This window comes from Schistocerca americana, chromosome 1, assembly GCF_021461395.2.
Source record: "Schistocerca americana isolate TAMUIC-IGC-003095 chromosome 1, iqSchAmer2.1, whole genome shotgun sequence".
In the NCBI taxonomy this organism is placed as follows: Eukaryota; Metazoa; Arthropoda; class Insecta; order Orthoptera; family Acrididae; genus Schistocerca; species Schistocerca americana.
In genome coordinates, this window is record NC_060119.1 from 695,912,502 (window position 1) to 695,938,810 (window position 26,309).

The 26,309-nt window shown below is 39.5% G+C and overlaps 1 protein-coding gene across 1 annotated transcript in view; it reads right to left on the reverse strand.

Moving 5' to 3' along the window:
* Positions 1-17,009: 17,009 nt before the first annotated feature.
* The window catches only part of LOC124609484 (translation initiation factor IF-2-like), an 847,268-nt gene continuing 837,968 nt past the window's right edge, over positions 17,010-26,309 (reverse strand). The window contains exon 4 of the mRNA XM_047140076.1: positions 17,010-18,058. Within this exon, the coding sequence (XP_046996032.1) occupies positions 17,566-18,058 (493 nt within the window). The 3' untranslated portion in view covers positions 17,010-17,565. The remainder of the gene's footprint in view (positions 18,059-26,309) is intronic.

Consider the following 26,309-nt stretch of genomic DNA (forward strand, 5'->3'; position numbering starts at 1 on the left):
TTTAGTGGCTATTCCATCCCAACATGCAGTGCTTTTGTTTTTTAATGCTAGGATTGCATTTGCTACATCTTTCACAGCAATTTAAAAAAAAAAAATCGTTAGTTTTTCAGTTTTCATTGAGACCAAAATGATTTACTTCGTTGTGATAATCTGCGACATTTATTGAAAATAAAATACAGTGTGTGAAAGGTTATGTACAGCTCGTACAGAAACCAAACTGTAGTTGAAAAAAGGGAGGGGGGGGGAGATGATGTAACATATCTCTGAAGTTATGCATAGTGCAGAAAATAATGGAAACAATGGGGAAATTTGGAAATTATAATTCAGGGAGAAGCGATAATAGTTAAGGTCTGTTGATAACACTGTAATTCTGTGAGTGATGATAATGGACTTGGAAGATTGCTTGAAGCGAATGGCTGGTGTCCTGCAAATAGGTTAACAAGGTGAACACCAGTTAAAGAGAAATGAAAGTAATGTAATGTAGCTGAGTAAGTCAATTTATACTGGATGAAATAGCGAGTTTTTATATTAGCGGAGCATAATTACTGATGATGAACGAAGTGCACTGAGGTGAAAAAAGGTCATGGGATACTTCCTGATATCGTGTAGGACCTCCTTTTGTCCCACGTAGTGCAGCAACTTGATATGACATGGTCTCTACCAGTTGTTGAAAGTTCCCTGCAGAAATATGGAGCTACACTGCCCCTATAGCCATCCTTAATTGCAAAAATTTGGCCAGTGCAGGATTTTGTGCACAACTGACCTCTCGATTACATCCCATAAATGTTCAATGGAATTCATGTTGGGTGATCTAGCCGGCCATATCATTCCATTGAATTATCCAGAATGTTTTTCAAACCAATCGCAAACACTGTCATCCACAAAAATTCCATTGTTGTTTGGAAAATGAAGTCCATGAACGGCTGCAAATGGTCTCCAAATAGCTGAATAGTACCATTTCCAGCTACTGATTGGTGCAGTTGGACCAGAGGACCCAGCCTATCCCATGTGAACACAGCCCATACCATTGTGGAACCACCACCAGCTTGCACAGTGCCTTATTGGCAACTCGGGTCCATGGCTTCATGGGGTCTGCACCACATCTGAACCCTGCCATGAATGAAATCTTGACTCACCTGATCAGGCTGTGGTTTTCCACTCATCTAAGGTCCAAACAATAGAATCATGACCCCAGGAGAGGTGCTGCAGGCAGTGACATGCTGTTAGTAAAGGCATTTGCATCAGTTGTCTGATGCCATAGCCCATTAACACGAAAAATTCTCCACACTGTCCTAACGGATATGTTCATCCTATGTCACACATTGGCTTCTGCAGTTATTTCCAAAATAGAATGTCCCAGGCGTCTAGCTCCAACTGTCCTTTCATGTTCAGAATCTATCAATTCATGTGGTAGGCCATAATCTCACGGTAAACCTTTTCACATGAATCACCCAATTACAAATGACAGCTCCACCAATGCACTGCACTTTTATATTTTGTGTACACAGTACTACCACCATCTGTATATGCCCATATCGCTCTCAAACGACTTTTTTCGCCTCATTGTAAAGAGGACATAAAATGCCAACTTAAATTCAGGTATTAGGGAATCTTCTCTTTTTTGAAAATATTTATCTGGAAGTCAGATGTTGACAATTAACAGTACAGACAACAAGAGAAGATAAACTTTTGCCATGTTGTGCTATAGAGCAATGCTAAAGATTAGATTTATAAATAACTGATGAGCTATTAAATCTAGGTGAATAAATTTATTACATAACTTTGCTAAAAAAGGGCATAAAAAATAGAAGATGGCAGTGGTGAATGGGTGGTCAATAGTAGACTGTGTGGCAAATTAACATCTCAACCAAACTAAATCATGTTGCATGTGTTGGTTTTCCAAGTAAACCAGTGATCTGATTCCACTGAATACTTATCCTGCAATTTAAGATGTGATTCCTTTTGTTGGAGAATGCTGTTTCAGTAATAATTCCATTAATAGAGTTTGAAATATAAGACCTTTTCGAACCATTTCACAAACATACATAGCACCTAGAAGCTAAGACAACACAACTAATGATTCTGATCCAGATGCAAACTCACAAGTACCAGCAATATTTCCTTATTAGTTGAATATGAACCAATAATTTTCTGCATTAGGTTAGATGGCAGTTCTGAGAGAGCTCTTAATAAATGAGATGACATGGTCTCTCTCTCTCTCTCTCTCTCTCTCTCTCTCTCTCTCTCTCAAATTTTTAATTGTATATACCAATTATTGTTTAGATGTGTGAAGTAATTTCAATACTCTTGTCAACTGCACATATACAGTTAACATCAGTCGACTGCACACAACAAGCCGAATGTAACACAAAAAGAAAAATATTCAATTATGATCTACAAGATATATGCATGTGTTCACACAAATGTGAAGTATGTCACTTGTAGGAAAGAATGCCTTCAGTGCCCCATCACCTAAGGGGGGACAATCATTTTCTGACCTGTGGTGGGGCTCATGGTTAGTGCACTCTTATCATTGCCCCATTTTGTTATGGATTTCATGCTTAAAGAGTTAAAACATGTACAATAGTCACCTCGAAATTTTTGAGAATTACTGGGTTCTGTTTCTTTTTTTATTCAAAGAGTTAAGTTTGACATCAGCAGTGATTCTAATTAATTTTTAAAAGTTCAGTGATAAGTTTTGTGGAATCTCCACTTATAAGCTACATCTGGTATTCAGTCACTGTAACCCATAAACATAAAAAAGGGAGCATTTTTGTATGATGATTTTCTTAAATTTCAAGGTAGTCATGAGAACAGGTCAACATTTTGGTAAATTGGATTTGACAATTTGAAATTTTTTTTCTTGTGCGATGAAATGGTCAATAATTTACAATTGTGGTGCTTTTTTTTTGTTACTGGCTTCAAGGAGTGTGCATGAATGAATGAATGAATGAATGAATGAATGAATGAATCACCAGACTTTTTCCATCAGTAAAGCAAATGTAGGGGCATAAATTCATCATTACCAGAATGTAAGCAGAAGTCTAAATTTTATACCAGGCCTTTTTGCAGTTTGTGAGAATGAGAGATTGTGGCACTATTGGTGGCGATCAGACTGTGGGACAGAACCATTAAAAGCTTATTGGTCTCATTAAAGCTATGTAAGAGAGTTCACCTTTGTGTTGGCACTGAGACTCAGTCTTCCTTATGCCCCAAAATCAATAATCCTACAACAACACTGCACTCTACATGTATTCTCAACATGAAACGGCTATGCTTGAGACACTACAGTCACCTGAATGAAAGCTAGATACTCATGGGTGCAAGGGAGACAAATCTTTGAACTAGGCAGGTGAACTTCCCCCCGTCTGGCCAACATGGTTTGCTTGCTCCGAGTCATGTTAACTTTTTTGTTTATAGTATTATTATTAATAGTTCTAGCGTACCAAAAATAGTGTGTATGGTGTTCCAAGAAACAGATTTAATACTCCATCATAGCACAATATTTCAAACCTGAAACCGATTGTGCAAACACATTAGGAATATTAAGTGTAATGGTGCTTATGTTTTAATTAATACCATGATGAATTCGAATGTTCATTCTGGAGCAAAATACTGCAAAATTTCAGTTTTCATCTGGGACCCCCATCTATTCACTCACATTCTCAGCATAAAACTGATACAGTAGTTCAGACTGTTAAGTATCTAAGATAGTATATACTGTTCTGCTACATCTCAGTGTACTTAGAGAAAACAAAATACTACACGAAATGCATTGCCTCTGTCATGAGAAATATATTTTAAGAATAATTTTAAAAAGTTATTTAATAATACTGGTTAGTTGCACAATTTGGGGACAGCAACCAAACAGTGAGGTCATCACTTCCATTGGATTAGGGAAGGATGGGGAAGGAAGCTGGCCATGCCCTTTCAAAGGAAGCATCCCGGCATTTGCCAGAAGCAATGTAGGGAAATCACGGAATATGTAAGTGAAGATGAAGATGGTCGGATGCAGGACCTTTCAACATCGAATATTGTTATTTGATCATGCATTGTCTTACAGCTTGAGTAATTGTTCTGTGTACTACGTGCTTTCACTCAAGCTGTTATTTTGTAATTGTTCCTCACAGAAATGTTTCAAGAGGAATATCTCCACTTTCATATCTGATACTACACTATTTCAGTACAAATACTTGCCATTCTAGCCTAGGCTATATTTTGCTGTTTACGTGCAGCTTATTCTAAATCCGGAAATATTTAAATATTTTTTAAAGGAAGAAATTACATGAAAAACTGAAATCATGATATCATCTACAGTATAAGGTACATAAAATCTGATTCAGCTTGACACAATAATAAACAAGGATGTTATTCCAGAATGAGATTTTCACTCTGCAGCAGAGTGTGTGTGCTGATATGAAACTTCCTGGCAGATTAAAATTGCATGCCGGACCGAGACTCAAACTCGGGACCTTTGCGAGCTACCCAAGCACGACTCATGACCCATCCTCACAGCTTCAATTCTGCCAGTACCTCGTCTCCTCCCTTGAAGCTTTGAGGACGGGTCATGAGTTGTGCTTGGGTAGCTCAGATGATAAGAGTGCTTGTCCACAAAAGGCAAAGGTCTCAAGTTCGAGTCTCTGTCTAGCACACACTTTTAATCTGCCAGGAAGTTTCAAGGCTGTTATTGTCTACATAACAATGCAGGGAAAAGATGGGGGTAGTGGCAAGGAGGGTGTTGTAAGACAGTAGCAAGAAATATTAGACTGGTGTGATTCAAGAGTACAATACAGTTTAAATTTTGATTAGGATTTAAAATTTGGCCAACTGTGAAGTCATTAAAGATGCAGTTAGAGGTAAGTGTGCATGAAGACTGAAGGCATTACCTGTAACTTTACAAAAGTAATGATACTATGATTCATCCAGAATAATTTAGATACACCGTGACCAAACAGTTTTAGTTTGTAAGAAAATGAAACGCCTACAGCCATCCTTATTATCCTACTTATTGTGTAGTTAAGTTTTGGCACTTCAATGCTGAAGGGGTTATCATCATCCATATAGATATGTTACCGGCCAAACCCGATTTTAGGATGAACTAGTTTCGCCTAGGTCAAACTCATTCATCCTGTTACTGATAGGATAAAACAGTTTAGCCGAGGTTGAATCGGTTTATCCTAGTTAGAATTTACATGCTTTAGGATAAACTGGTATGTCCTAGTCTGAACTAATTTTGCCTAGTTGGAACGCATGTCGCTGCCCGTACGAATGGGGAATTACTGAATCATCTCTGGCTCGCTCCTCGTGCCTCTCATCACTCTTCACTTGCACAGTTCTTTCTTTTGAATGGTATTTTGCATTGATGAAGGTGTGGGTTAAGTTGCTGGTTGCATTTAAAAGATTTTATTATAATACTGGTATAATTATTGTGAGGCGTTTCATCATGGATGAGCCTTTGTGTAGTAGACAAGCCAGTCAAGAACTGTGGAGAGAATAGTTTCTGGAGGAAATTTTACAGAGTGAAAACAAAAAGTCTTCTCATTATAATGTTTTATCAGTAGATGAATATGCGGATTTGGTTAAACAAGTAGAAGACGTGGGAAAGTTCGAAAAAGGATCATCATTATAAAAAAGAAGACAAACAATCTGCTGTTTTGAAAATTGGTCATCTGAAAAAAAGTCATTGCAAGGTGTGAAAGGAATACAAAATACTTTGTTCCAGCTGATGAACTTTATGATGTGATTGGCGCAGCTCGTGTAGCTGTGGGTCACGTTGGTCGCGATAGGATGTTAGCCAAGACATCCAAAAAATATGCCATTATCACAAAGGAAATGATACGCCTCTATTTATCAATGTGCGATGTTTGTCAACAAAAGAAGACAAAAAAGAAAAGAGGGCTAGTTTCAAAGCCAATTCTCCATTTAGAAATGAATAGCAGATAAGTTGATTTGATTGATTTCCAAACACAGCTTGACGGGAATTTAAAATTCATTCTAGTTTACCAAGACTATCTCTCAAAATTTGTTCTCCTTCATGTGTTAGCATCAAAGAGGGCTGAAGAAGTGGCTTATCATTTTGAGTGACATATTCCCAACTGTAGGGGCGTCGTACATTCTTCAATCTGATAATGGCAGAGAATTTGTCAATAATGTTATAAGTGAACTTGCAAAGCTTTGGTCAGAACTGAAAATTGTGCTTGGAAAACCATGGCACATCCAAAGTCAGGGTCCTGTTGAAAGTGCCAACCAAGACATTGAAAATATGATAGGTTCTTGGTCTAAGGACAACAATTCGACAACGTGGTCGGAATGATTAAGGTATGTCCAATTCATGAAAAATCGAGCTTACCACTCTGGCATAAAACAATCACCTTACGAAGCATTATTCGGAATTGAACTTAGAGTAAGACTTTCCACTTCCTCGTTGCCTCAAGAAATCATAAATGATATTCAGGATGAAGATGACCTAAAGAAGGCAATCGAAGATGACAGCAATACTGAACAGTATGAAAACTGACACAAATGACGTTCAAAGTGCTAGGGGGGGGGTGGGGGGTGGGGGGGGGGGGGGGGGGGGAAAGCTAGAAGAATGAAAGCTTCCTCAGACAAACCCCATTCACCAGCTGACATTGAAGACAACATAACCATACCTATTCCAGATGTAGATAAAGGCAGGTGTGACCTTCTAAACATAATAGGAGTAATACTTCAAAAGACTGATTAGGGCCTCTACAAAGTTGGCACCAAACATGGCGTACTTCAAAAACGTTATTGCAGGTATAAGGTTATTAAAATTTTCCATAATTTTTGTAGTAAAATATTAAAAAATATTTGTTTTAACTTCTTTTTTATTTTTTAGAACTGATTTTGACATTTGCATTCAGAAGTTTTTAGATGTTGAAGATATTATTAACCAGGATATTGAAATATCTTAAAGGACTGCAACCACAAAACAATCTGTTGGATTAGGGCAAGGCTTCGTGAAATACAGTTGCATAAAAAAAAACTGCACAACAAACATATGCAATTCTAAGAAAAACAAAGTACTCTGCCACCAAAGTAAACCTTGCAAAAATAAGCAAGCAAGCAAATTGCAAATGAGGTGATTTCTGTGGATGGATAGATGTAAGTTAATCTAGTAATATATGTGAAATTACTGATTAGTTAATAAATAACTTTAGTGAATCATATTGACTATTTTATTTCGATTCCTTTATTCAGTTTACTTTGAAAAGCTTATAGAAGATACAAATGAGGTGAAATTAGTTCAGACTAGGATGTACCAGTTTATCCTAAAGCATGTAAATTCTAACTGGGATAAACCAATTCGACCTAGGCTAAACGGTTTTATCCTATCGGTAACAGGATGAACGAGTTTGACCTAAGCAAAACTAGTTCATCCTAAAATCGGGTTTGGCCGGTAACATATACACTGCATCAGTGGCCTGCCACAACTGGTTTACACAGACAGTAATTGTGATGTCAGTTCTCCAACCATCAACTGCAGTCTGCATACACCAGTTATGTTGGCCACTGACGCATTGTATGTATGGATTGTGATAACCCCTTCATTGTCAACTATGGCCTGAAGATGGTGCACTGAAGTGCCAAAACTGGTAGCTACACATTAAATACAATCATAAGGACAGCTGTAGGTGTTTCATTTTCTTACAATGGCGAATGGCTGTTGTCCCCAGGACCTCCAGTCAAAATGGACATACAAAAGCAATTTTAAATTTGCTGCAATCAATATCAAGCCAGCTGGGTAAGGTTTCGAACCCAGTTAGTTCCATATAAACATTCCATATTACCAATTTGTCCACTTCATTAGCCTACAGATTTAAAACTGTTGCAGGGGTTGACATCACATATTCTGAAAGTGTCTAGTTTTTGTACCACCAAGAAAATAAAGTTACAGTTTTCAAATTGCTTGACAATACTGAGTCGTATGTTCCCTGCAAACAATGTTACTTAAAGTTGCTTTCCATCTGTAATTGCCTGTTCTATTATCTCAATTCCATGATTCTTTCAACAGTTCTGTAGTGAAATTGTGTGGGCACCAATAAACTTAGCATCAACTAACAAGAAAGTATAGTACAAATAAGCAAGATGCTTAGAATTTATCACAGCACTTATCAGTACCTAGGTCAACAGATTTTTAAATTACTGATTAGGTTTATCTGTTAGTAGTTCCATTTTAAATTAATTTGCTTGCAATGCCATTGCCATCATTTATAATGCACATAGATGACTTCAGAAAAATTCTGTACGACACTGTTTATAGCTATTCACTCGTGAAGAATGATTAACATCTGTTATCGAGATGGTTTATGACGTGTTGCTGACAATATGTATCTCATATTCAGCAGAATTAGGTGCAATTTTTGATCACATTCCTGTCAAAAACAAACAGGAACATTGTTTCATCACTGTGTAGCCTTTGCACTTTCCAGTTTTGGGTGAAATATTGAATTTAACACTTGTTGAACATATAGTGGCTGAGACTTACACTGACAACCAAGTTTCCTGAAGCTCCCACTGTTATATTTTTGTTTGTAAGGAGTCCTCACAGACTAACACACGAGAGAGGATGGTTGCTCATGTTATGTATACTGACACCATCATGAGGAAATAAATTTATTCAAAATAAGCTTTGCTCAACTGCATTGTATCACTTTTCTCTAAGGGTGCTGTTCATGTACTAATGCATCTCAACTCCATAATGACTGCAACACTATTTTCAATACTGAACTGCGAAAAAAAAGCCGTCTCTCCTTTGCATCACTATCTTTGTATTGTGTTAGTATCTTCTATATGGAGTTAACCATTTTTTTTTTTTCAATGACCAGTTGCTTTCAGGAAGGAAACAATATTCAGAGTATAATGACCTGCCTACAATGAAGTCATTAGAGTCAGAACAGTCCTTAATGGTCAAGGGCAAGGTACAACTTTTTATTTTTTATCTTAATTCACCTGTGGAAAGTCAACAGTTATGGCCATCTAGAAACGTGAACCACCTGCAAAATCTGTAGATGGGTTTGAATAATGCAAACGTCCTACTGGAGCTGGTGAGCCTGTACCTTCCTTGGGCCACCGAAGTGACTTATAATGCCATTTATTTGGGGACCTTTTGGATTTATAATTTTCCAGACTCTCACTTAGCTACATCCTAAATATTTACCGAAATTAAAGATTCCTTTTTTTTTAGTTTCCATATTCAAAATAGAATCAAATGAGTAAAAAGTACTCAGACCTAACACCAGTGAGTGAGTATGCAACATGTATCAGTGGCTTCAGTTTTAAGATCACTATTTAGTGGTCTAGTCCTTCTGGTGGGTTCAGTTCTGTAACTCATGATCCCGTACCAGATTTTTTTTTAAAGATGTTCAGTTGTAATAATTATGTATTTTAGACTTCTGTACACGAACCTTTGGTAGTTACAGTGGCAACACTGATGCAGCTACATAAAATTAAAACTCCACTGTATACTCCCTCCCCCTGCTTAGCCGTAGTGCACAGGAATTAGTAATCTCTCACCTTATGGTGCACATGGAGCCTGACTGTGGTGGATTTTTGGGTGGATGAACACACATCTGTATTTTTGCGAAACCAGTGTAAGTCTACTAACATTTTAAGTTAGAACTGATCGATAAAGGGAATGTTTCTTCATTGATATTTTGTTCAGTTCAAATGTTTGCGTACACACAGTGAATACTGCCTCCTGGGGTAACAGCTACAAGTGAGGCTCATTTACTTTAACGTTTAATGTCGTCACTTTTAAGTCTTCTGCACTAAACATTCAATGTTGTGATCCCATTAGCTGCAGGAAGGGCGGTTAGGCAGCGCCCTATCTAAGCGACAGAAACGACCGTCAGAGCGCGACACCTTGAGACGACGAGACACACAACGGCAAGTATAGTAATGGAAGTGTCCTATGTGAGCGACGTTCGTGGCGCTGCTTGTCCTCTGCTACAACTTACAACCCGAGAGAGTGGACGCGCTAGCTGCTATATCGTCCGATTTAAAAAAACTATTCGGTGAAAAACTTTTATTCTTCAGCATCTTACAACTTACTGTCTTCGCTCGATAAAGAACTAAATTTATTTTCGTCATTACTGTGCTGTACGAAACGACGTAAATGCACTTAATTTTTTAAGAGTTTGCAGAGGTAAAATCGCATTGTGTAGTCTTTGCGTATGGTTTATTTTAGGCCATACATTATTGCATATGAAATGTAGCCAATAAATCGAAATTGTATTTAAAGTTGAGAGCGTAAAGATGTCTCTTCACTCTTGAGATATTGGGGGGTTATATTCACGGACGGGTCGTTTGCGGAGCGTTCGAATCCCTTCCTACGCATCGTGAATCTAGTGGTCGTAAAAGTAGTGACGCGTAAACGGTTCAAGATAACGACACAAAATTTTTTGGACATGACAGCTCGCAAAAAGGACGTGTTTTACAGTATCATTAACACTTTTGTTATCAAACGTTTGAGCGGAGCGAAAACAAGACCCCTTATAATTTACACAATGAATTTCCGTCCAAATTTCCATAGTCAAATAAAGAGAGAGAGAGAGAGAGAGAGAGAGAGAGAGAGAGAGAGAGAGAAGTGGGCAAATGTGGTATCAAAGTGGCCAGCACGAGGTCTAGTTTTTCATGACAATATTTGATTGCTTGAAAAAAAGGATGATTATGGAAAAGTTAATTACGGATTCGAAGAAAAATTGAAATATTTCACGCACAGCTGCCACTAGCCAAAAGTGTCAAAAAGTTCATCTGTTCAAGGCCTAGCTAGCTATCTCGCGCATAAAAAGATTTATTCGTGTGATATTTGTCAAAAAGATTTCCTTCGAATCAAGTACTAAATGTAGGAATTTCGAGAACAGAAGAGGTTAGACTGGCGAATGAGGTGTCAATCAGTTATGCGTTCTGAATAAAACTTGAAAACATGAAAATGAAAAATCTGTAAAATATTTTGTGAAATGATTAGTCTAAAAGAAATAAAATAGATCAGAGAAACGTTTGACGTGCCTTTGAATGAAGCTCGAAATCACGTACAGAAAATGAGTTGCATCAAATGTTTCTCTAATATGTTGTATTTCTTACTTTAAGACAAATCATTTCGCAAAACGTTTTATTTCCTTTTCAAAAAATTTTGTACCCTTTACTTATACAGACTGTTTGGATTAACTGACATGCTTGGCCTTAACACTGACTGCTGATGAACTACGCTCTCAACAATCAAATAAAAGTAGAATTTCGTGGTTGTTAATTCTGTTTTATTGGGAATTTGATGTGTGTGATACACTGGGATGCTGTGTATGCATTTAAAGACCAAGTGCTTAGGCAAGACCTTAAAAATGCACTTCGAAATACAATGTAAACAGCATAGATAAAACTTAAAAGAGTTCGTAAAAATATACGTAGTAGCGAGAACCGAACCCTGGACCAAACGATGTCTAGATACTTGCCTGCAACACTACCATTACATCACACATTCCAATTACAATGTGGACCTTATCCTATATTTACTGTAGCCAGTCATCCTTCCGCACTTATCGCTTGCTGAAAGTTATTGATCATATAGGAAACATTCGTGTTTAATTTAATAATGAGATGGTCTAATGTCTTACTGCTCATCCGCGTGTAAATTTGTTGGGTGGTCTTCGTAGATGATGTAAATTATGAAATTCTCCATGAAAATCTTCCCTTGGTAATTTCGTGCACAGCGCTCCTTTACCGCCTTATTTTCCTAACAGAGCTAATTTTACTGCCTTACACTCTAACTACAGTGTTCTACCGTTTAGGGGCGCTGTTTTATAGAAACAGCTGGTCAGCTCTAGTTGTCGTCTTGTAGTGGGAGTTCGTCGCTCGCACGTTGGACACCCAAGAGTATCAATGGATGCTGCTGCTTATTGCGGGAATGTCGCGTACCCAGATGTCGCTCGCATTCTCTGTAGTACTCTAAGCAAATTAGTAAGAAAAAATCAGCAAATGGGGGAAAAATTTATAAAGTTTTGAAACTTCGGGAAAATACTCATATGGGGCGTTGTAATAAGAAACAGAAAAGGTCCTGTGTGTGTGTGTGTGTGTGTGTGCACCATATTTTAAATTTATACGCAAAATGCTCATTTTTTTCGAACATCGCTCTTATTAGTAAATATGTTCCTCGCCAAGTTGTACACGAAAAATATCTTGTGCATCTTTTCACTTATACGAATGGTATGTGTGAGGTATAAGAATTGGAATAAAATTCTGTTAACGTAATAGTTTGCAATTTTTGTTACTTATAAAAGTATTTAAATGAAAAGCGTGATTAAGTGTATGGAAATATTTCGTAGCCTACATATTCTACTTGATATTTCTTTTGCGATCAGTACTGTTGAAATCAGGAGTACGTGCCAACAATGAAAACGTCTAGTTCCCGTTCCGATTCACTCCATTCACTCAGCACTCTTCTACCACTACTGTCGCTGCCGTTTCTTCCTACCCAGTGTCCAGGACAGCTGAGTAGTTGTTCTTGTTGTTGTGAACTATCAAAGTAGCGCCAGAGAGCAAGTCAGGCTCACTCTGCAGTCTTATGTGCTCTTTCCATCATAATGCTGGACGAACTGGCAGTCGTGGAGGAAGCAACATATTAAAGACTGTGTTCTTGATTTGAGTGGAAACTGTGCATTTGGAAAAAAGACCAAGTGATTGAAAAGCTGAAAAATAAATTTGTCAACACAATGGATGACATTAAGCAAAGAGGGAAAACTTCCCAGTTATGGATACAATACATTCAGCTTGTCATCTCGGCATTGTATTTCATCCAGGCACAGCTTATGGAGAATTGGGAGCTCCATATAGAATGTGTGTGAGATACGCTCCCAATATTCCATGCAACTGGACACTTTTTATGCTAAGACGTGTCATTTGTACCTCCAGGACATGGAAGAATTGAACGAAACCATGAAACACGTGGAGTTCGATAAGTTCACCAAGGTCAGCTTCTTCACGGTTCGATGCTGGTAAGTACTGGTGTGGAGTATGGACTGATATGACGATAGAACAAACGCTTATGAGGAACCTGAAAAGTGTTGGAGGTGTTTCACACGGAAGAGTGTTGAACCGATGAATTTGCGGAATATCAATAGTCCATCACATATGTGAAGCTAAGGAACAGTTCTGCAATTTACACTGGATTTCAAGTGGAGTGGGAGGATAGAAATTTACGAGAAAATTCACAGAACATTTCAGCTATGGTTGCAACAACACACTCCATTTGTTTGTAAGGAGCAATTGTGTTCATTAGGATTTGGATTTGTATTTGTAACTTCTCAGGAAGTAAACAGCTACAAATCTGTGTCTGTTGGTCAAGAAGCTCTTTGAGCAATAGTTACTGTCTCGCCAAAATTTGGTTCTCTGAAGCTTAAGCGATCATGGTTAGGACAATGTGCATGTCAACTGTCAGGCTTGAAAAAAATATGACTCAAGTAGATATAACGCATTTCTTTCAGAGAATACCGCCACCTTTCATTCACCGGATGATTTGAAGGATTGCTTCATGTACGAATTATCGCGTGTACCAATGTCTCTTACAGCAGTGTATTGATGAGGAAAACAAAAAAGTCGTCTCTGTACAATCTTTTCCATCATGTACCTGAAAGGAATAGACAATAATGAATCGACGTTCTTAGTTATAGATGGAGAGTTTCTTATGCACCATATCGTGTGCCCCGAGAATGGATCTTTTGGTGGCATTTATAATACCTTAATAGCGTGTATTCAAAGACATTATAAAGATGATGTTTCTGTTGTATTTAATGGACATTTAAAAAGTTCTCTGAAAATAGGAACTATTGAACGCCAAGGCGAACGATGAAGCGGACCTCACGAGAAATTTTCTTTAATGACAACATGTTGTGTGTTGAATTACAGTCTGCCTTTCTTAGTAAGCTCAGCAATAAGGACATGTTTATTACACAGCTTGTGCAAAAACTAGACAGTTTTGGTATTGAAACCAGGATTGCGGATGACGATGCAAATGTTTAAATTGTTGCAAAAGCAGTAAATGCCTCAAAATTTTACCAGCAAGTGATTATAGTGCGTTAGGATGTAGATCATCTTGTGCTACTTATCACTTTTCCTCCAGACGACACAGAACAAGGGTTACAGTTCTAAATATAGGCGACTTCCTTACTCACTCATGAATGTAAGATTTCAATACTGTTTCTTCATGCAGTAAGTGGTTGTGACAAGACTTCAGCCTTGTTTAGAAAAGGAAAGCTGCAAGCTTTCCAATTGTTCTACTGGTGTCCCCAAACTGCATAATATTCCACGGATATTCAACAAGCCTGCTTCCTCTCCTACTACCATTGCAAAAGCGATGATGACAACCTAAATGCCATTCGATTGAAATGTTTTAATGTACTTGTGGGTCAGGCAGACAATGCTGTCATACTCTCTCATTTGTCACTCACTACTGATGCAGGACGCCTCAACTTTTACCGCGTTTTCCTGCAAGTCCAGCTCTGGCTGATGAACAACTTGATTCCCAGAAACTGGGGGGTGGAGGGAATCAAGCTCAACCCTCTCCCCAATTCCCATGAAACGAACACTTGCTCCAGAGGAAATATTGTTACTGATTTCATGCGAGTGCATTCATGGCTGCGGAGAAAGTGAGAATGTGTGAAGGCTGACCTGCATTGCGCAAAAGCTGTTGCATACGAAGTTACACTAATGCCCCTCACAGTGATGTGAGAGAGGATTTGGATGGCCGTTTTATGAAAAAAAACATTTACGAGAATGTACTTGTTTGGTAGATATTGTGCATTTTCATTGTCTACATGCCGTTCATATGACTGTAAATACATTATAACAAAACTAATTGTTGATTAGTTTTACAGTAATTCTTATTTTCATGAAAAATGATTTTCATTTCAACTATTTAAGTTGCATACATCTAAAGTAAAAGACTACAAAGCAAAATTGTTCTGTATAAATAGAAGTATGTTTTAAGAGAAATTTCACCTTTTTTTACCCTCAACTTTTAGCACTCGTAAACTAATTACCTTGCTTAAATATGCATTTAACCTTCTCTGAGCAGAATTTCACCAGAAATATTTTCTCTCATATAGACAACTTCGTTAAATGAACCATTTTTTGTAAAGTTTGAAAGAGGAAAATAAATTACATTCCTTCATAAATTTTTCCCATATTTTTCCTAATTTGCCTGGACTATAGCTTCTGACCCTTATGGCTTACTGCCTAATTCAATCATACTCTTTTTGGAGTGCACAACACACAACAAATAACACGTGAATACTGTTTAGTTTATAACCGAATACATTGATTGGTGAGCATGTAGTCAGAAGCCCATGAATAAGAGAAGGATAAACATTTAAATGCCTTATCTCTCTCCGAGTTTGAACCATCTTTGTATTTCATTTGGTACATAATGCCTCAGTTTCAAGGCAGCAGTCTTCTCTTTATCACAGCTTTTCTACAGTTTTGTCCGATTTGTGTGTGACAAGTGGATTATAATGTCACTGTTTTATATGTGGTAGTGTTCAGCCATATTACTGTAACAATTACAGTGTAACTTTTTGTGTCACTTGGCCTATCGTTCATTTAGTAGCAGTTTTTATCAATTTACCACCGTGTTTTGAGAAAGTGCATGAAGTTGAAAGTATTAATTAACTTTGTTGGTCTGTGACAAATTTACGCAGTGCCTGCAAACAAAGCACTAGAATGCATAATGATGAAACGTTGATAGTATGGGCAGACTCTGTGGTGAGCATGAATAAAAGTTATGAAGGAATGATATTCAGTTGGTTTATCACAACAAATCTACTCCAGGAGGTTGTTCTACTTCAGTTATCATCATCTCAAAAACGATTTTAAAAATAATGATGGATGAAAACAAGTGCATCCTTATTCCTGAATTTTTATGGAAGACACTCTCTCTCTCTCTCTCTCTCTCTCTCTCTCTCTCTCTCTCTCTCTCTCTCTCTCTCTCTCTCTCTCGTGTGCGCACGCGTTTTCAATACCTGCATTCTTAACTGATCCTGGTGTCTGAGGTCATCCTCTTTTTGTACAACTGCAAACACATTTACTACCTGTTTCTTTACTGCCATCAAGAGGCTGCTTGTTATGAAAAAATCTATACTTTTATTGTGTCATTAATCTGTAAGTGGTGTTTTATATACAATATATTTTTTAATTTAAGCATAAAGAAAAATTAAATTACAAATGTTAGTGACAGTAATAATAATGAATAAATTACAGCTATCACTGTTTCTATATTATTGAACAGTAATAAGGAAAATAAATCAGTTAAAAATGGCGACTTAGAACTTAAATGTTGGACTCAAATTTTTAATTTTGTTACTTTATTTGGATGCCCAACCCTTCAACTTTCCAACATAGTTAATCACATCTCTTCTAAATACAGAGTTAAAATATATACTGCAGATTTTCTAAAGCTCTGATTAATAATATATAATGAGTTTATTAATATTATAATAATTTTATTTTAGAAATTCACAAACTCTGGTGACGGTCACATCCATCTCTGTACACTAAGGAACCTTTAGTCCCTGCAGCTAGGGTGCACAGTCCCACCGGCAGGACAAAATGTCTGCAACAGTCTTTTCTTATACCTTACCAACTGTGTTACCCCCAGACAGAAGCAGAAGGCTAACCTGAACTCCACTCTTCACAATTAAGCATCAGTTTCTTCCTCCTTTCAGAAGTCTGTATGTTATGCAAGTGTCTATGTCAGAAGCACAAGCAGAAATAATGCACCACACGAACTTTAACTGTACAATAGTCCATAACTCTTGTACAAAGTTTTTTTTTTTTCATTATACACATTTATATTAGCACTATCGGTGATTGCAGGCAACTTGTCAGTTTTTCCACACTGGAGAATAATTTTTCATACGAATTGGCCTTTCTATTTTATTAACAAAATGCATTTTGCTGAATTGACAGGAGGGGCGCTGAAAGGTAAATGAGGAGAGATGAAACAGCAGATAATGGTCCTCAGTGTGGCAGTGAACATTTGCGTGTTATTTGTTTTTTATTTTTTTTTTAAGTTTTCTCTATTCTGATAGTGTAGTGGGAAGTGCAGTTATGTTTCTACTGGTCAGTTTCTTATTATACAATTCATCGAGAACTGATGGTCAAACTTTATTTTAAAAAAAAATTTCTCTGCAGCAAATTGTGTTTGACAATGTGATGCACTTATTTGTAAAAACCCTTTAATGAAACTGAAGTGGTAATAACTCTTGTAATCTTGTGTCGTTTGGAGAAGAATTCAAAATGGAAATATTGTTAGTCGTACGCTTAAAAATTTGCTCTCTGACGGAACGGTCTGCAACGAAATTTTAAATTCTCGCATACGTAAGCTCTCCGAATTGCTACGTCCGTCAAATACTCGTTTCCGAAGCGCGGATGGTTTTGTCCGTTTAGCGAGATTCGTGAAAAGTTTAGTGGACCGGGGAGAAGTGACGAGAAAGCCATCGCAAATGTTCACTCCGTGCAGTGCGATTCGAGTGGATGGTGGAGGCGGTCGGCCGTCTACTGTATGACGCAGCACTTGCACTTGGGCTTCTTCTTGATGACGACGTGCTCCACCTGGGAGGCGTCGCTGGGTTGGACGACAGTGCCGCGCTGCACCTCGACCGCCGCCGGCTTGCTGTCGGGGGCGGCGTTGGCGGCGGCCCCGGGGGCATTGCCGTTGGCGCCGGCGCCCGCGGCGGGCTTGCTGTTGGCCACCTGCTGCTGCAGCGGCGACGCCTGCTTGGCGGCCAGCTGGGGGCTGGCGGCCTGCAGCTGCTGTTGCTGCTGCTGCAGCTGCGGCGACTGCGCGCCGTCGGCGTTCGCTGCTGCCGCCGCCTTGCCGTCGCCGGCGATGGCGCTGGCGGCAGCGGCGGGCTCCGGCAGCTGCGGCGCCGTGCTGCCCGGCGTCGGCGTGATGGGCTTGCCGCCCTTGATCAGCTCCACTATCTCATCTGCCTCGCGGCTCAGGTCGCCATCCGGGCGGAACGGGTTGTCCCAGCCGCTGTCCGTGCTGCAAAACAAACACACACCGGCACATAAGCAATCGCAGTAAAGCAGCACACCTATGCCGACGACATGAAATATACTGACGGTAAAAACCTTAACACCAAGGATGGCATGAGCGTCATAACCGAAAGGTGACAGGCACGTTTCCACATCTTAAAGATGTGGATTCAAATTTCGAACCAGTCGCTTAAGAGTGGCGCTAGTGTAATGGTACTTGAATTACGTAACCATTACGCCACCTCATCTCAACCTCTCGATACCAGCAACATTCTACTGTGTTTTTGTGAAGTAGTAAACATATTTTTGAGACAACATTCAGATTTGATTTCATTAATATAGAGGTACTTTGATACATCGATATGTTTATATTGCAATGATATTATTCTTATGTGAATTCTTTATTTTGTCACTATGATCTTTGACGTACTTGTAACTCTGATTTTTGGGCGCGTAAGCGGTTATTAGAGAGTCAAGTCTTAGTCGTCATGTTAAAAAGACGCAAATTGTAGTCAGTGTATGAAATGTGAACTTTAGCAGTGAGGATGATAGTTTCAAGTATGTTTTATATTGTGAAGTGTTGGTGCAACAAAAATAATAAAAAAGAAATGTAACTTAAATTCGGAGTGCTGATTCTGATTACTTTTTTACATCACCACTGTGCTAACTTGCAAAAGTTTAATCTTCAAGAATGGTTTATGAAACACATCTATAAAACTTTTGAATATCGCAGAATAACACCTAGGCCTCTTTGCATCCGAGCTTGGAATCATCACTACCTAGATTTTCGACGATTGAGCCATGAGTTCACAACGAGACCAGCGTGGGAAACACGAAAAAGATGAGTGCCTAGTTTATCCATTATTTCATGGATTTTATTAACTGGGCTCTAATGACACCTGTCACATAATATAACGTCGTCGTTGCCCGAAAATGCAATATTTAGCAGCGTGAGCAACACTACAAATCATAATTAATTTTTGACCTTTGTTGTGGTAGGGTTGTTAGACTAGTAGCGCTACTATGTGGATGCAAATGAGGTTTGCTTTAAATGCACGCTGTAACGGCTGTAAGCGTTAGTTAACTTTAAGATTGGACGTGGTAAGTTGATGTTAGTCAAGAATGGCTTTAAGATGACAAAGACGCCATTATCGACAACTCTCTGAGTTTGAACGAGGTCAGACTACGAAAAGCTGGATGTTTTTTCCGTGACACTGCAGAAAGGCTTGGTAGGAATGTAGCCACTGTACATGACAGCCGGCAGCGGTGATCGCGGGAATGTACGGTCGCAATAAGATCGGGTTCTAGACGGCCAAGTGGCAATACGTAGGAGGAGCAGCATCACGTTCGGTGTATGGTTCTGGTGCACCATACTGCATCTGGCATCAGTTGACACCACACTGACACAATGAAGCCAGTCGCCCTCTGTGGCGTGCTGTCCACTGACTCCATGACACCGCCATTTGCGACTTCAGTGGTGTCAAGTGAGCTCTCATGGAGGGGGGGGGGGGGGGGGAGAGGCGATGAAAGCTGTTTCTGCCTCGGTGTCATTGGTGGCCGTTTGTTGGTTGGAAGGAGACAAGTTGAGGGTCTGCGACCAACCTGTCTGCGTGCTAGACACACTGGGCCTACACCTGTAGTTAATATCTGAGGTGCGACTCCGTTTGCCAGGACGAGCACTCTCGTGGTTATCCCATGCACCTTCACTGAAAATTTGTACACCAATCTGGTGATTCAACCTGTTGTGTTGCCAATCATAAACAGCATTTAAGAGCATGTTTTCCCACAGGATAACACTTGCCTGCAAGCCGCTGTTTTAACCCAACATGATCTAGAGAACGACGACGTGTTGCCTTGGCCTGTACGATCACTAGATCTGTCTCTAATCGAGCGCACATGGGTCATCATCGGACGTCAATTCCAATGTCACCCACAAACAGCATTAACCGTCCCTGTATTGACGGACCAAGTGCAGCAGGCGTGAAACTTCACCCCACATACCGATATCCGGCACCTGTACTACACAATACATCCATGTTTGCGTTCAACATTCTGGCGGCGACACCAATTATTAATGTACCATACGCGACTGGAACAGGAGAGGGAGGTAATGACAGTGGCACGTAAAGTGCCCTCCGCCACACACTGTTGGGTGGCTTGCGGAGTATAAATGTAGATGAAGACATTTCACGCTTGGTTATCTCGCACTTACGCTAACCTGTTACCTTGCAACGTTAGTCACATAAATATTCCATGGAGAAATGTAATCCCAGAATTTTATTACTCTGCATTAATCATTTTTTGGTGCTGCGATTTTTTTCCGTCAGTGTATTATCACTTGTACGGAAGGTGAATACTGATTACGGTTCAGTGAGAGGAAAGTAGTGGAAAACGATAGCGCCTCTGCACTTGGGGTAGCCATAGGAAGTACCGATGTTTTCTTTGTTCGCGCAGGAATGTCTGCTGCAGTACTGCGGCGCAGGATATACAGACATGCCCTTGCAAACAGACAAAACCGTCCAGAATGACTTTTCACTCAGCAGCGAAGTCAAGTTTGGAAGGTAGGAGAAGGGGTACTGGCGGAAGTAAAGGCTGTGAGAGGGGTGGAGGGTCGTAAGTTTAGATTTAATCTACTGATATGCCGATAGCATTATCGGGGATCGCCCATCCCTACTTCAGCGAAGACCAATTTCTGGCTATTGCTGGACGTACTTGAGCTCAGTAGTTGTTTTGTTAATCAGTTTAGTTTGTTGCAGTTGAATTTAAGGGACGTGCTGTTTATTTTTTTGTGCTGTGTGCTGTTATGATAGTTTCTAATTAAGGGTACGTTTATAACAAGAAGAGGAAAACCGATTTTGATGCGCCCACTAGCGTTATGATAAGTTTAAAAAATATGTACGCACTACTACAAAAGTATAATTACCTAAATTGTGTCATTAGTAGCGCAAATTGCAAAATATCGCGCCATCGGTTCATCTAGGCAATTATCAATTATAAAAACTAGTTCCATTACGGAACGACGGGGGGGGAGGGGGGGGGGGGGTGAAGAGCTCATATAGTATGTGATGATAATATGATAACACATTCTACAGTTCCTTCGTTTCTAAAAGACTTTTTCAGCGGACGGCTTTATTTCGTCCGAGGCGACTGCGTCTTGCGAGGTTCGCAGAAGAAACTATCAAACTAAAATAAATAACAAGGAACTACATTTGCAAGTTAAAGACGTTGTTTAAACACTCATGTTCTAAAAATTACTACTATCCATGCAAATGAGGCAACAATAATAATCTAAATGACTTACCTAACATCAGACGACTCAAAATCAAAGTTTCTACCAAAAAATAAGGGGACAAGCTTTGTCTGTCGATCTCCCTGACAACAATGGCCTTAACCGCTTTTCAGCAGGCAGCAGCGCTGGTCAAGGCAAGAAATATGCAATGGCCTCTTTTCCCGTCCTGGCTCTATTAGCACACCTTCCCCTACCGATCTTACGACTAGTTGGTAACTAGTATAACCTGTGTAATACTGATAAACAAGATAATTTTAAAACTGGAGCAACCGAAGTTAAAACAATCCTACATCATTGCTAGACACTTCATATAGTCTACAGTTTTTTAAAATACAAGAAACAGAATGGCATCTCCAACAGTTCGCTGTTGTAGGTGTATTTGTTCACATCACTTACAAACTCACACACCGGTTTCGCAAATTTGAGTTTCATCTCCAGGTGCAAATATCTATACGAAGCAGTTTTTAAAATTAATGCAGTTACGTGGCTAGACAAAGATTTCAGCACTCCTCAAATGATAAAAAAAACGAAGTGAAATGATAAAAAGACCATCTTCAATTACAAAAGTTGCTTGACGTAGGTGGACAAGAGCATATTTTAATCGGAATGTGTACAGTCCGCGACTTAACACAGGTCAGTCTCGTTTTTGGCAATTGATCCACGTCACACGGGGATGATTTCCATCTATTTTTCATTTGAGTTACTGTTTCACTGTTTTCTAATTAAGGATCAGTTCTGATTCCTAATTCTACTCTTTCGTTTTAGATATGAGTCATCACTGACGATGGCCATTTTATCATTTGACGATGGTTTATCATCAAATTAGGAGTGCTGAAATCTTGCCCTAGCCACAGCAGCTGTTACATTGCGGCTTTCTGTAACTTCTGAAGTAGCATTTATGGGTACTTTCTTTTGGTATGAACTTAAAAGTTGCATTTATTAAATATATATAAGCCCGTTCTTGTGGGGCATATTTGATTCACGCCAGCTTCCTAGCTTGATGGGTAATATTTTCTTCCATGTTATGTCTAGTCATTCAGTATTTTAGCATATCTCAGATAACTGCATTAATTTTAAAAACTATTTCGTATGGGTGTTTGCACCTGAACAAATACACCTACAGCATTTCATTCAGTTTCATTGTAATAGTTTTAACACCGCCTGGTTTCGATTACAGGCTGGGTCGGAGATTTTCTCTGCTCAGGGACTGGGTGGTGTTTTGTCGTAATCATCATTTCATCCCCATCGACACGCAAGTTGCCGAAATGGCGTCAAATCTAAAGACTTGCACCCGGCGAACGGTTGTATTACAACAGCTTCAATTTAATTCCATTTACTTGTTACAAACGTTTATCACATTTGGAGATGACCGTCCCTATAATGTGCTATTATGAATCTATGTTATTTCCGTTCAACATTTGTGCCACAGTTGCATATCGGTGCTAGTTGCGCACGCTAGTGAGTTGTCGCCATTGGAAGACAGAGAAATAAAATATTCCCCTAACCACGCGGTGGCCAGGCTGCGTACCACTCTGTCCTTGACGTATGCGGCCGATTTCACCAACGTCAATCAAAATTTGGCACACATTAAAATATTATCTCTGGAACTATTGTTTGTTGCTGAGCAAGAAAAACACACTCCTAAAAAGATCTAAACGTTAGCTGACGTTTCCGGATTTTTGCTGTTGGCTGTGTTGTATAATATGCTTCCAGCAGCTGAGGAACGCAGGCCGCACGAACATTTGATTCGGTCCGTGGGCTGCTGTTTGATGACCACTGCGTTAAAAGTCTCGGCCCAACACATTTTTAATCTGCCAGGGAGCTTCGAAAAGATTAAGTAATTTTATTTTTTCGAGGAGATGATTATAAGTTCAACTATCCCTCGAGAAGGAAACCGCGCCGATTCTTCAATACTGTGTTTTTGAAAGGTGGTTCGTCGTAGTATACACAAAAAACCGACTTAGTAATTTGTGAAAATTTTATCAATGTTTCCAACAATCACATGCTTTACAACTTAAGCAGGCGACGTACCTGCTTTAGTGACTTGCACTACAAGCGTAATTCGATGCTACAGAAATTCGCGCTTTAAGTTTATTTTTGTAGGTTCACACAATGTGTTACGCAATATTATTACAAATATCAAAGCCAACATTTGACCAGGAACTCATTCCTCGACGATATTCAAAGCTATTGCAGCCCGTTGGAACAAATGATCTAATTCTCTAGTCTGACTGACGAAATGCTATGAAGTTGTACATGATTTTTAAAAATTCTATAGGACAACTGTGACAGTACCATAAGACCGTGGATCACGTTAATAATAACGAGAACACCAAAGAAAAGGATGGAAGAAAAAAAAAAAAAAATCTGGCTAAACGCACTGTCAAGAACAAGGTTGTTTCTAGGCTGAGCGAAAGGTCATATTGGGCAAGGATGGGGAAAGAGTGTCCGTTTCGTCCTTTATGGGACTAACGACAAATAATTGAAAATTTAAATAAGGATGGAGATTTTAATCCCGTTCGTGTCGACTGCAGTCCAATGCCTAAAACACTGTGTCAGCTTCGCTTGTTACTATACCGAAATTTGGTAGTAATAGTAAGTTATTAATTTCAAATAATAAAGGGCAGCCGTGGGCTACGGTTAGGAATCAATCGGGCAACCACCTGGGATGACAGTGTAACCTAGCTAACCCAGACGAGAATGTCCGGCCCGTAAAACGAATCTGAGTTACTATTACATTACACAAACAATATTTCTTAATTTTTTGTAAGTTAGGACAGTGCAGTTAAATGAATCTTTGATAATTCCGGAGAGAATAAAAGGAATTTGTGAAATTACAGGCTTCCAACTTGAGTCTAAAAACATTTCTGTCACTGGCCGCCGACTGCTTTTGCACATGTCCGTTGAAAACGTATGCTGCTGAATAACAAACATTTTGTCAATGACGGGAAAATGTGTGTCTCCACATGTACATAATTTCTCTGTATTTTATTTTCTAAAAGATTGTGTTTCTGTTTTTCATGCAACAAATATGGCGAAAGATACGATGAACTGCGACGGCACTGCAAGAATTCCATCTTTTCAAATGCATTCCACACGAGTCTAGTGAATATATTACCCAGATGATACGCTCTCCCATCAAAAATATTATTTCTGCTTCAAGATGACGTAAAATGGCTAGCTAAAACAAAATACTAACTTAACCTAAATGTGCTTCAGGGAACTCTACATTTGCATAAAATATTTACCTTTAGGCAATTATTTATCATATTTCTCTCTAGATCACTGAAGATGCCTAACACGATAGATGAAACATTTTTGGTAAAAATAATAACAAGAAATCGACTGTAAACGACGCATAACATTTATTCTTACCCGCATGACACACGTTAATTGAAGTACCACTGGGTAAGAACGGCTGCAAAATTACCAATGTTAAGTCTCTAGGGAACATCCGTCGCCCTCTGATACGAACTTGTGAAGGTTTTGTGTTTGTGCAAAAAGCCGTCTATTTCGCATGTTGCCCATGACGCTTCGCTATTACCACTGAGCCGCGGGGCGTGGTTAACTGCCAGACTACGGATTTTCGTCTGTCACTTTTCACTTTTTCACCAGAGGCAATGATCTATTGAAGGTGAACAGTGGTCCCCCTACGTAACTGACTGGGTAAGTCGGCTCAAGCAACGGCATGCCACTTTCATAGAACCACGTCTAGTAAATCACTGGTGTTCAAGGTACGTTCGTCACATCTTCGCCACAACTTTGGCTTCATCACCCGTCGGTTCGCGACCTGCTGAACTCCAGCACCGAGCTGCGGCAGATGCTGAGGCGGTGCGCACCAGCTGGGCTGCTTGCGTAACGCCAGCGAGCACGCAGGAGGCTGCCCCGTTTATTAGTCGGGCTTCCCTGGATGCCTGGAGCCGGCGCCAGCTCCCCCTCGTTAATGCCACCAGACCGCCGGCTTACGCAACACCTTCGCCTTCTGTGTAGGTCGTCACGGAAGAATTGAGCGATAAGCGAAAACAAAAATGTGAGAGACAGCTGGCCACTTTCAGATACATAAACAGCTCTTGTGCGCAATTCGCTCTTTCAGCTGATTAAGGTTTGTACATAGCAGCCTGAGGATCCGTTTTTTTCTGTCTATTATTGGATCACCATCATCGGAAAATTGTGGTAAGTTCCTATGGGACCAAACTGCTGAGGTCATCGGTTCCTAATCTTACACACTACTTAAACTAACTTACGCTAAGGACAAAACACATACCCATGACCGTGGGAGCCGACCGGGGGGGTGGGGGGAGCCGCGCGAACCGTGGCAAGGCGCTTCAAACCGCGCGGCGTAAGCATCATCATCATTAGTTCTCCATGCATTCCTGTCATTTGCTGCCCCTCATCTTTTTTGACAATTGCTTCTTATCCTCATATTATCCACCATTTGGTATCTTCTTCTTCTTCTTCTTCTTCTTCTTCTTCCATTCACCGTTCCCTCCATAGCATCCACCATTAAACTACCTCTTCTCATCCAATGTACATGTCAATTGTGTTTTCTCTTTCTGATTATCTTTAAAATTTCTCTCTCTCTTCCCCACTCTTCGCGGAACCACCTCATTTCTCACTTTCTTTACCCATTTTATCCCTTCCATCCTCCTCCAAATCCACATCTCAAACGCTTTTACTTATATTCTTCTTTCTTCCTCTTTCCTCGGTATCCAAATCTCAGCTCCTTATAATTCCACACTCCTGATGAATCACTTAGCCAATCGCTTCTTCAGGACCCCGTCCATGCATCAACATAAAAGCTTCCTCTTCTTATTAAATGCCTTCTTGGCAATTGCTATACTTGTTTTCACCTCCTTATTACATCTCATGTCGTCCGTAATTACGCTTCCTAGATATCTGTTGTCCCAACTTTATAGTTGTTCGTAATTTTCTTGCACTTACCACCATACGTTTTGTCTTTTTTTATTAA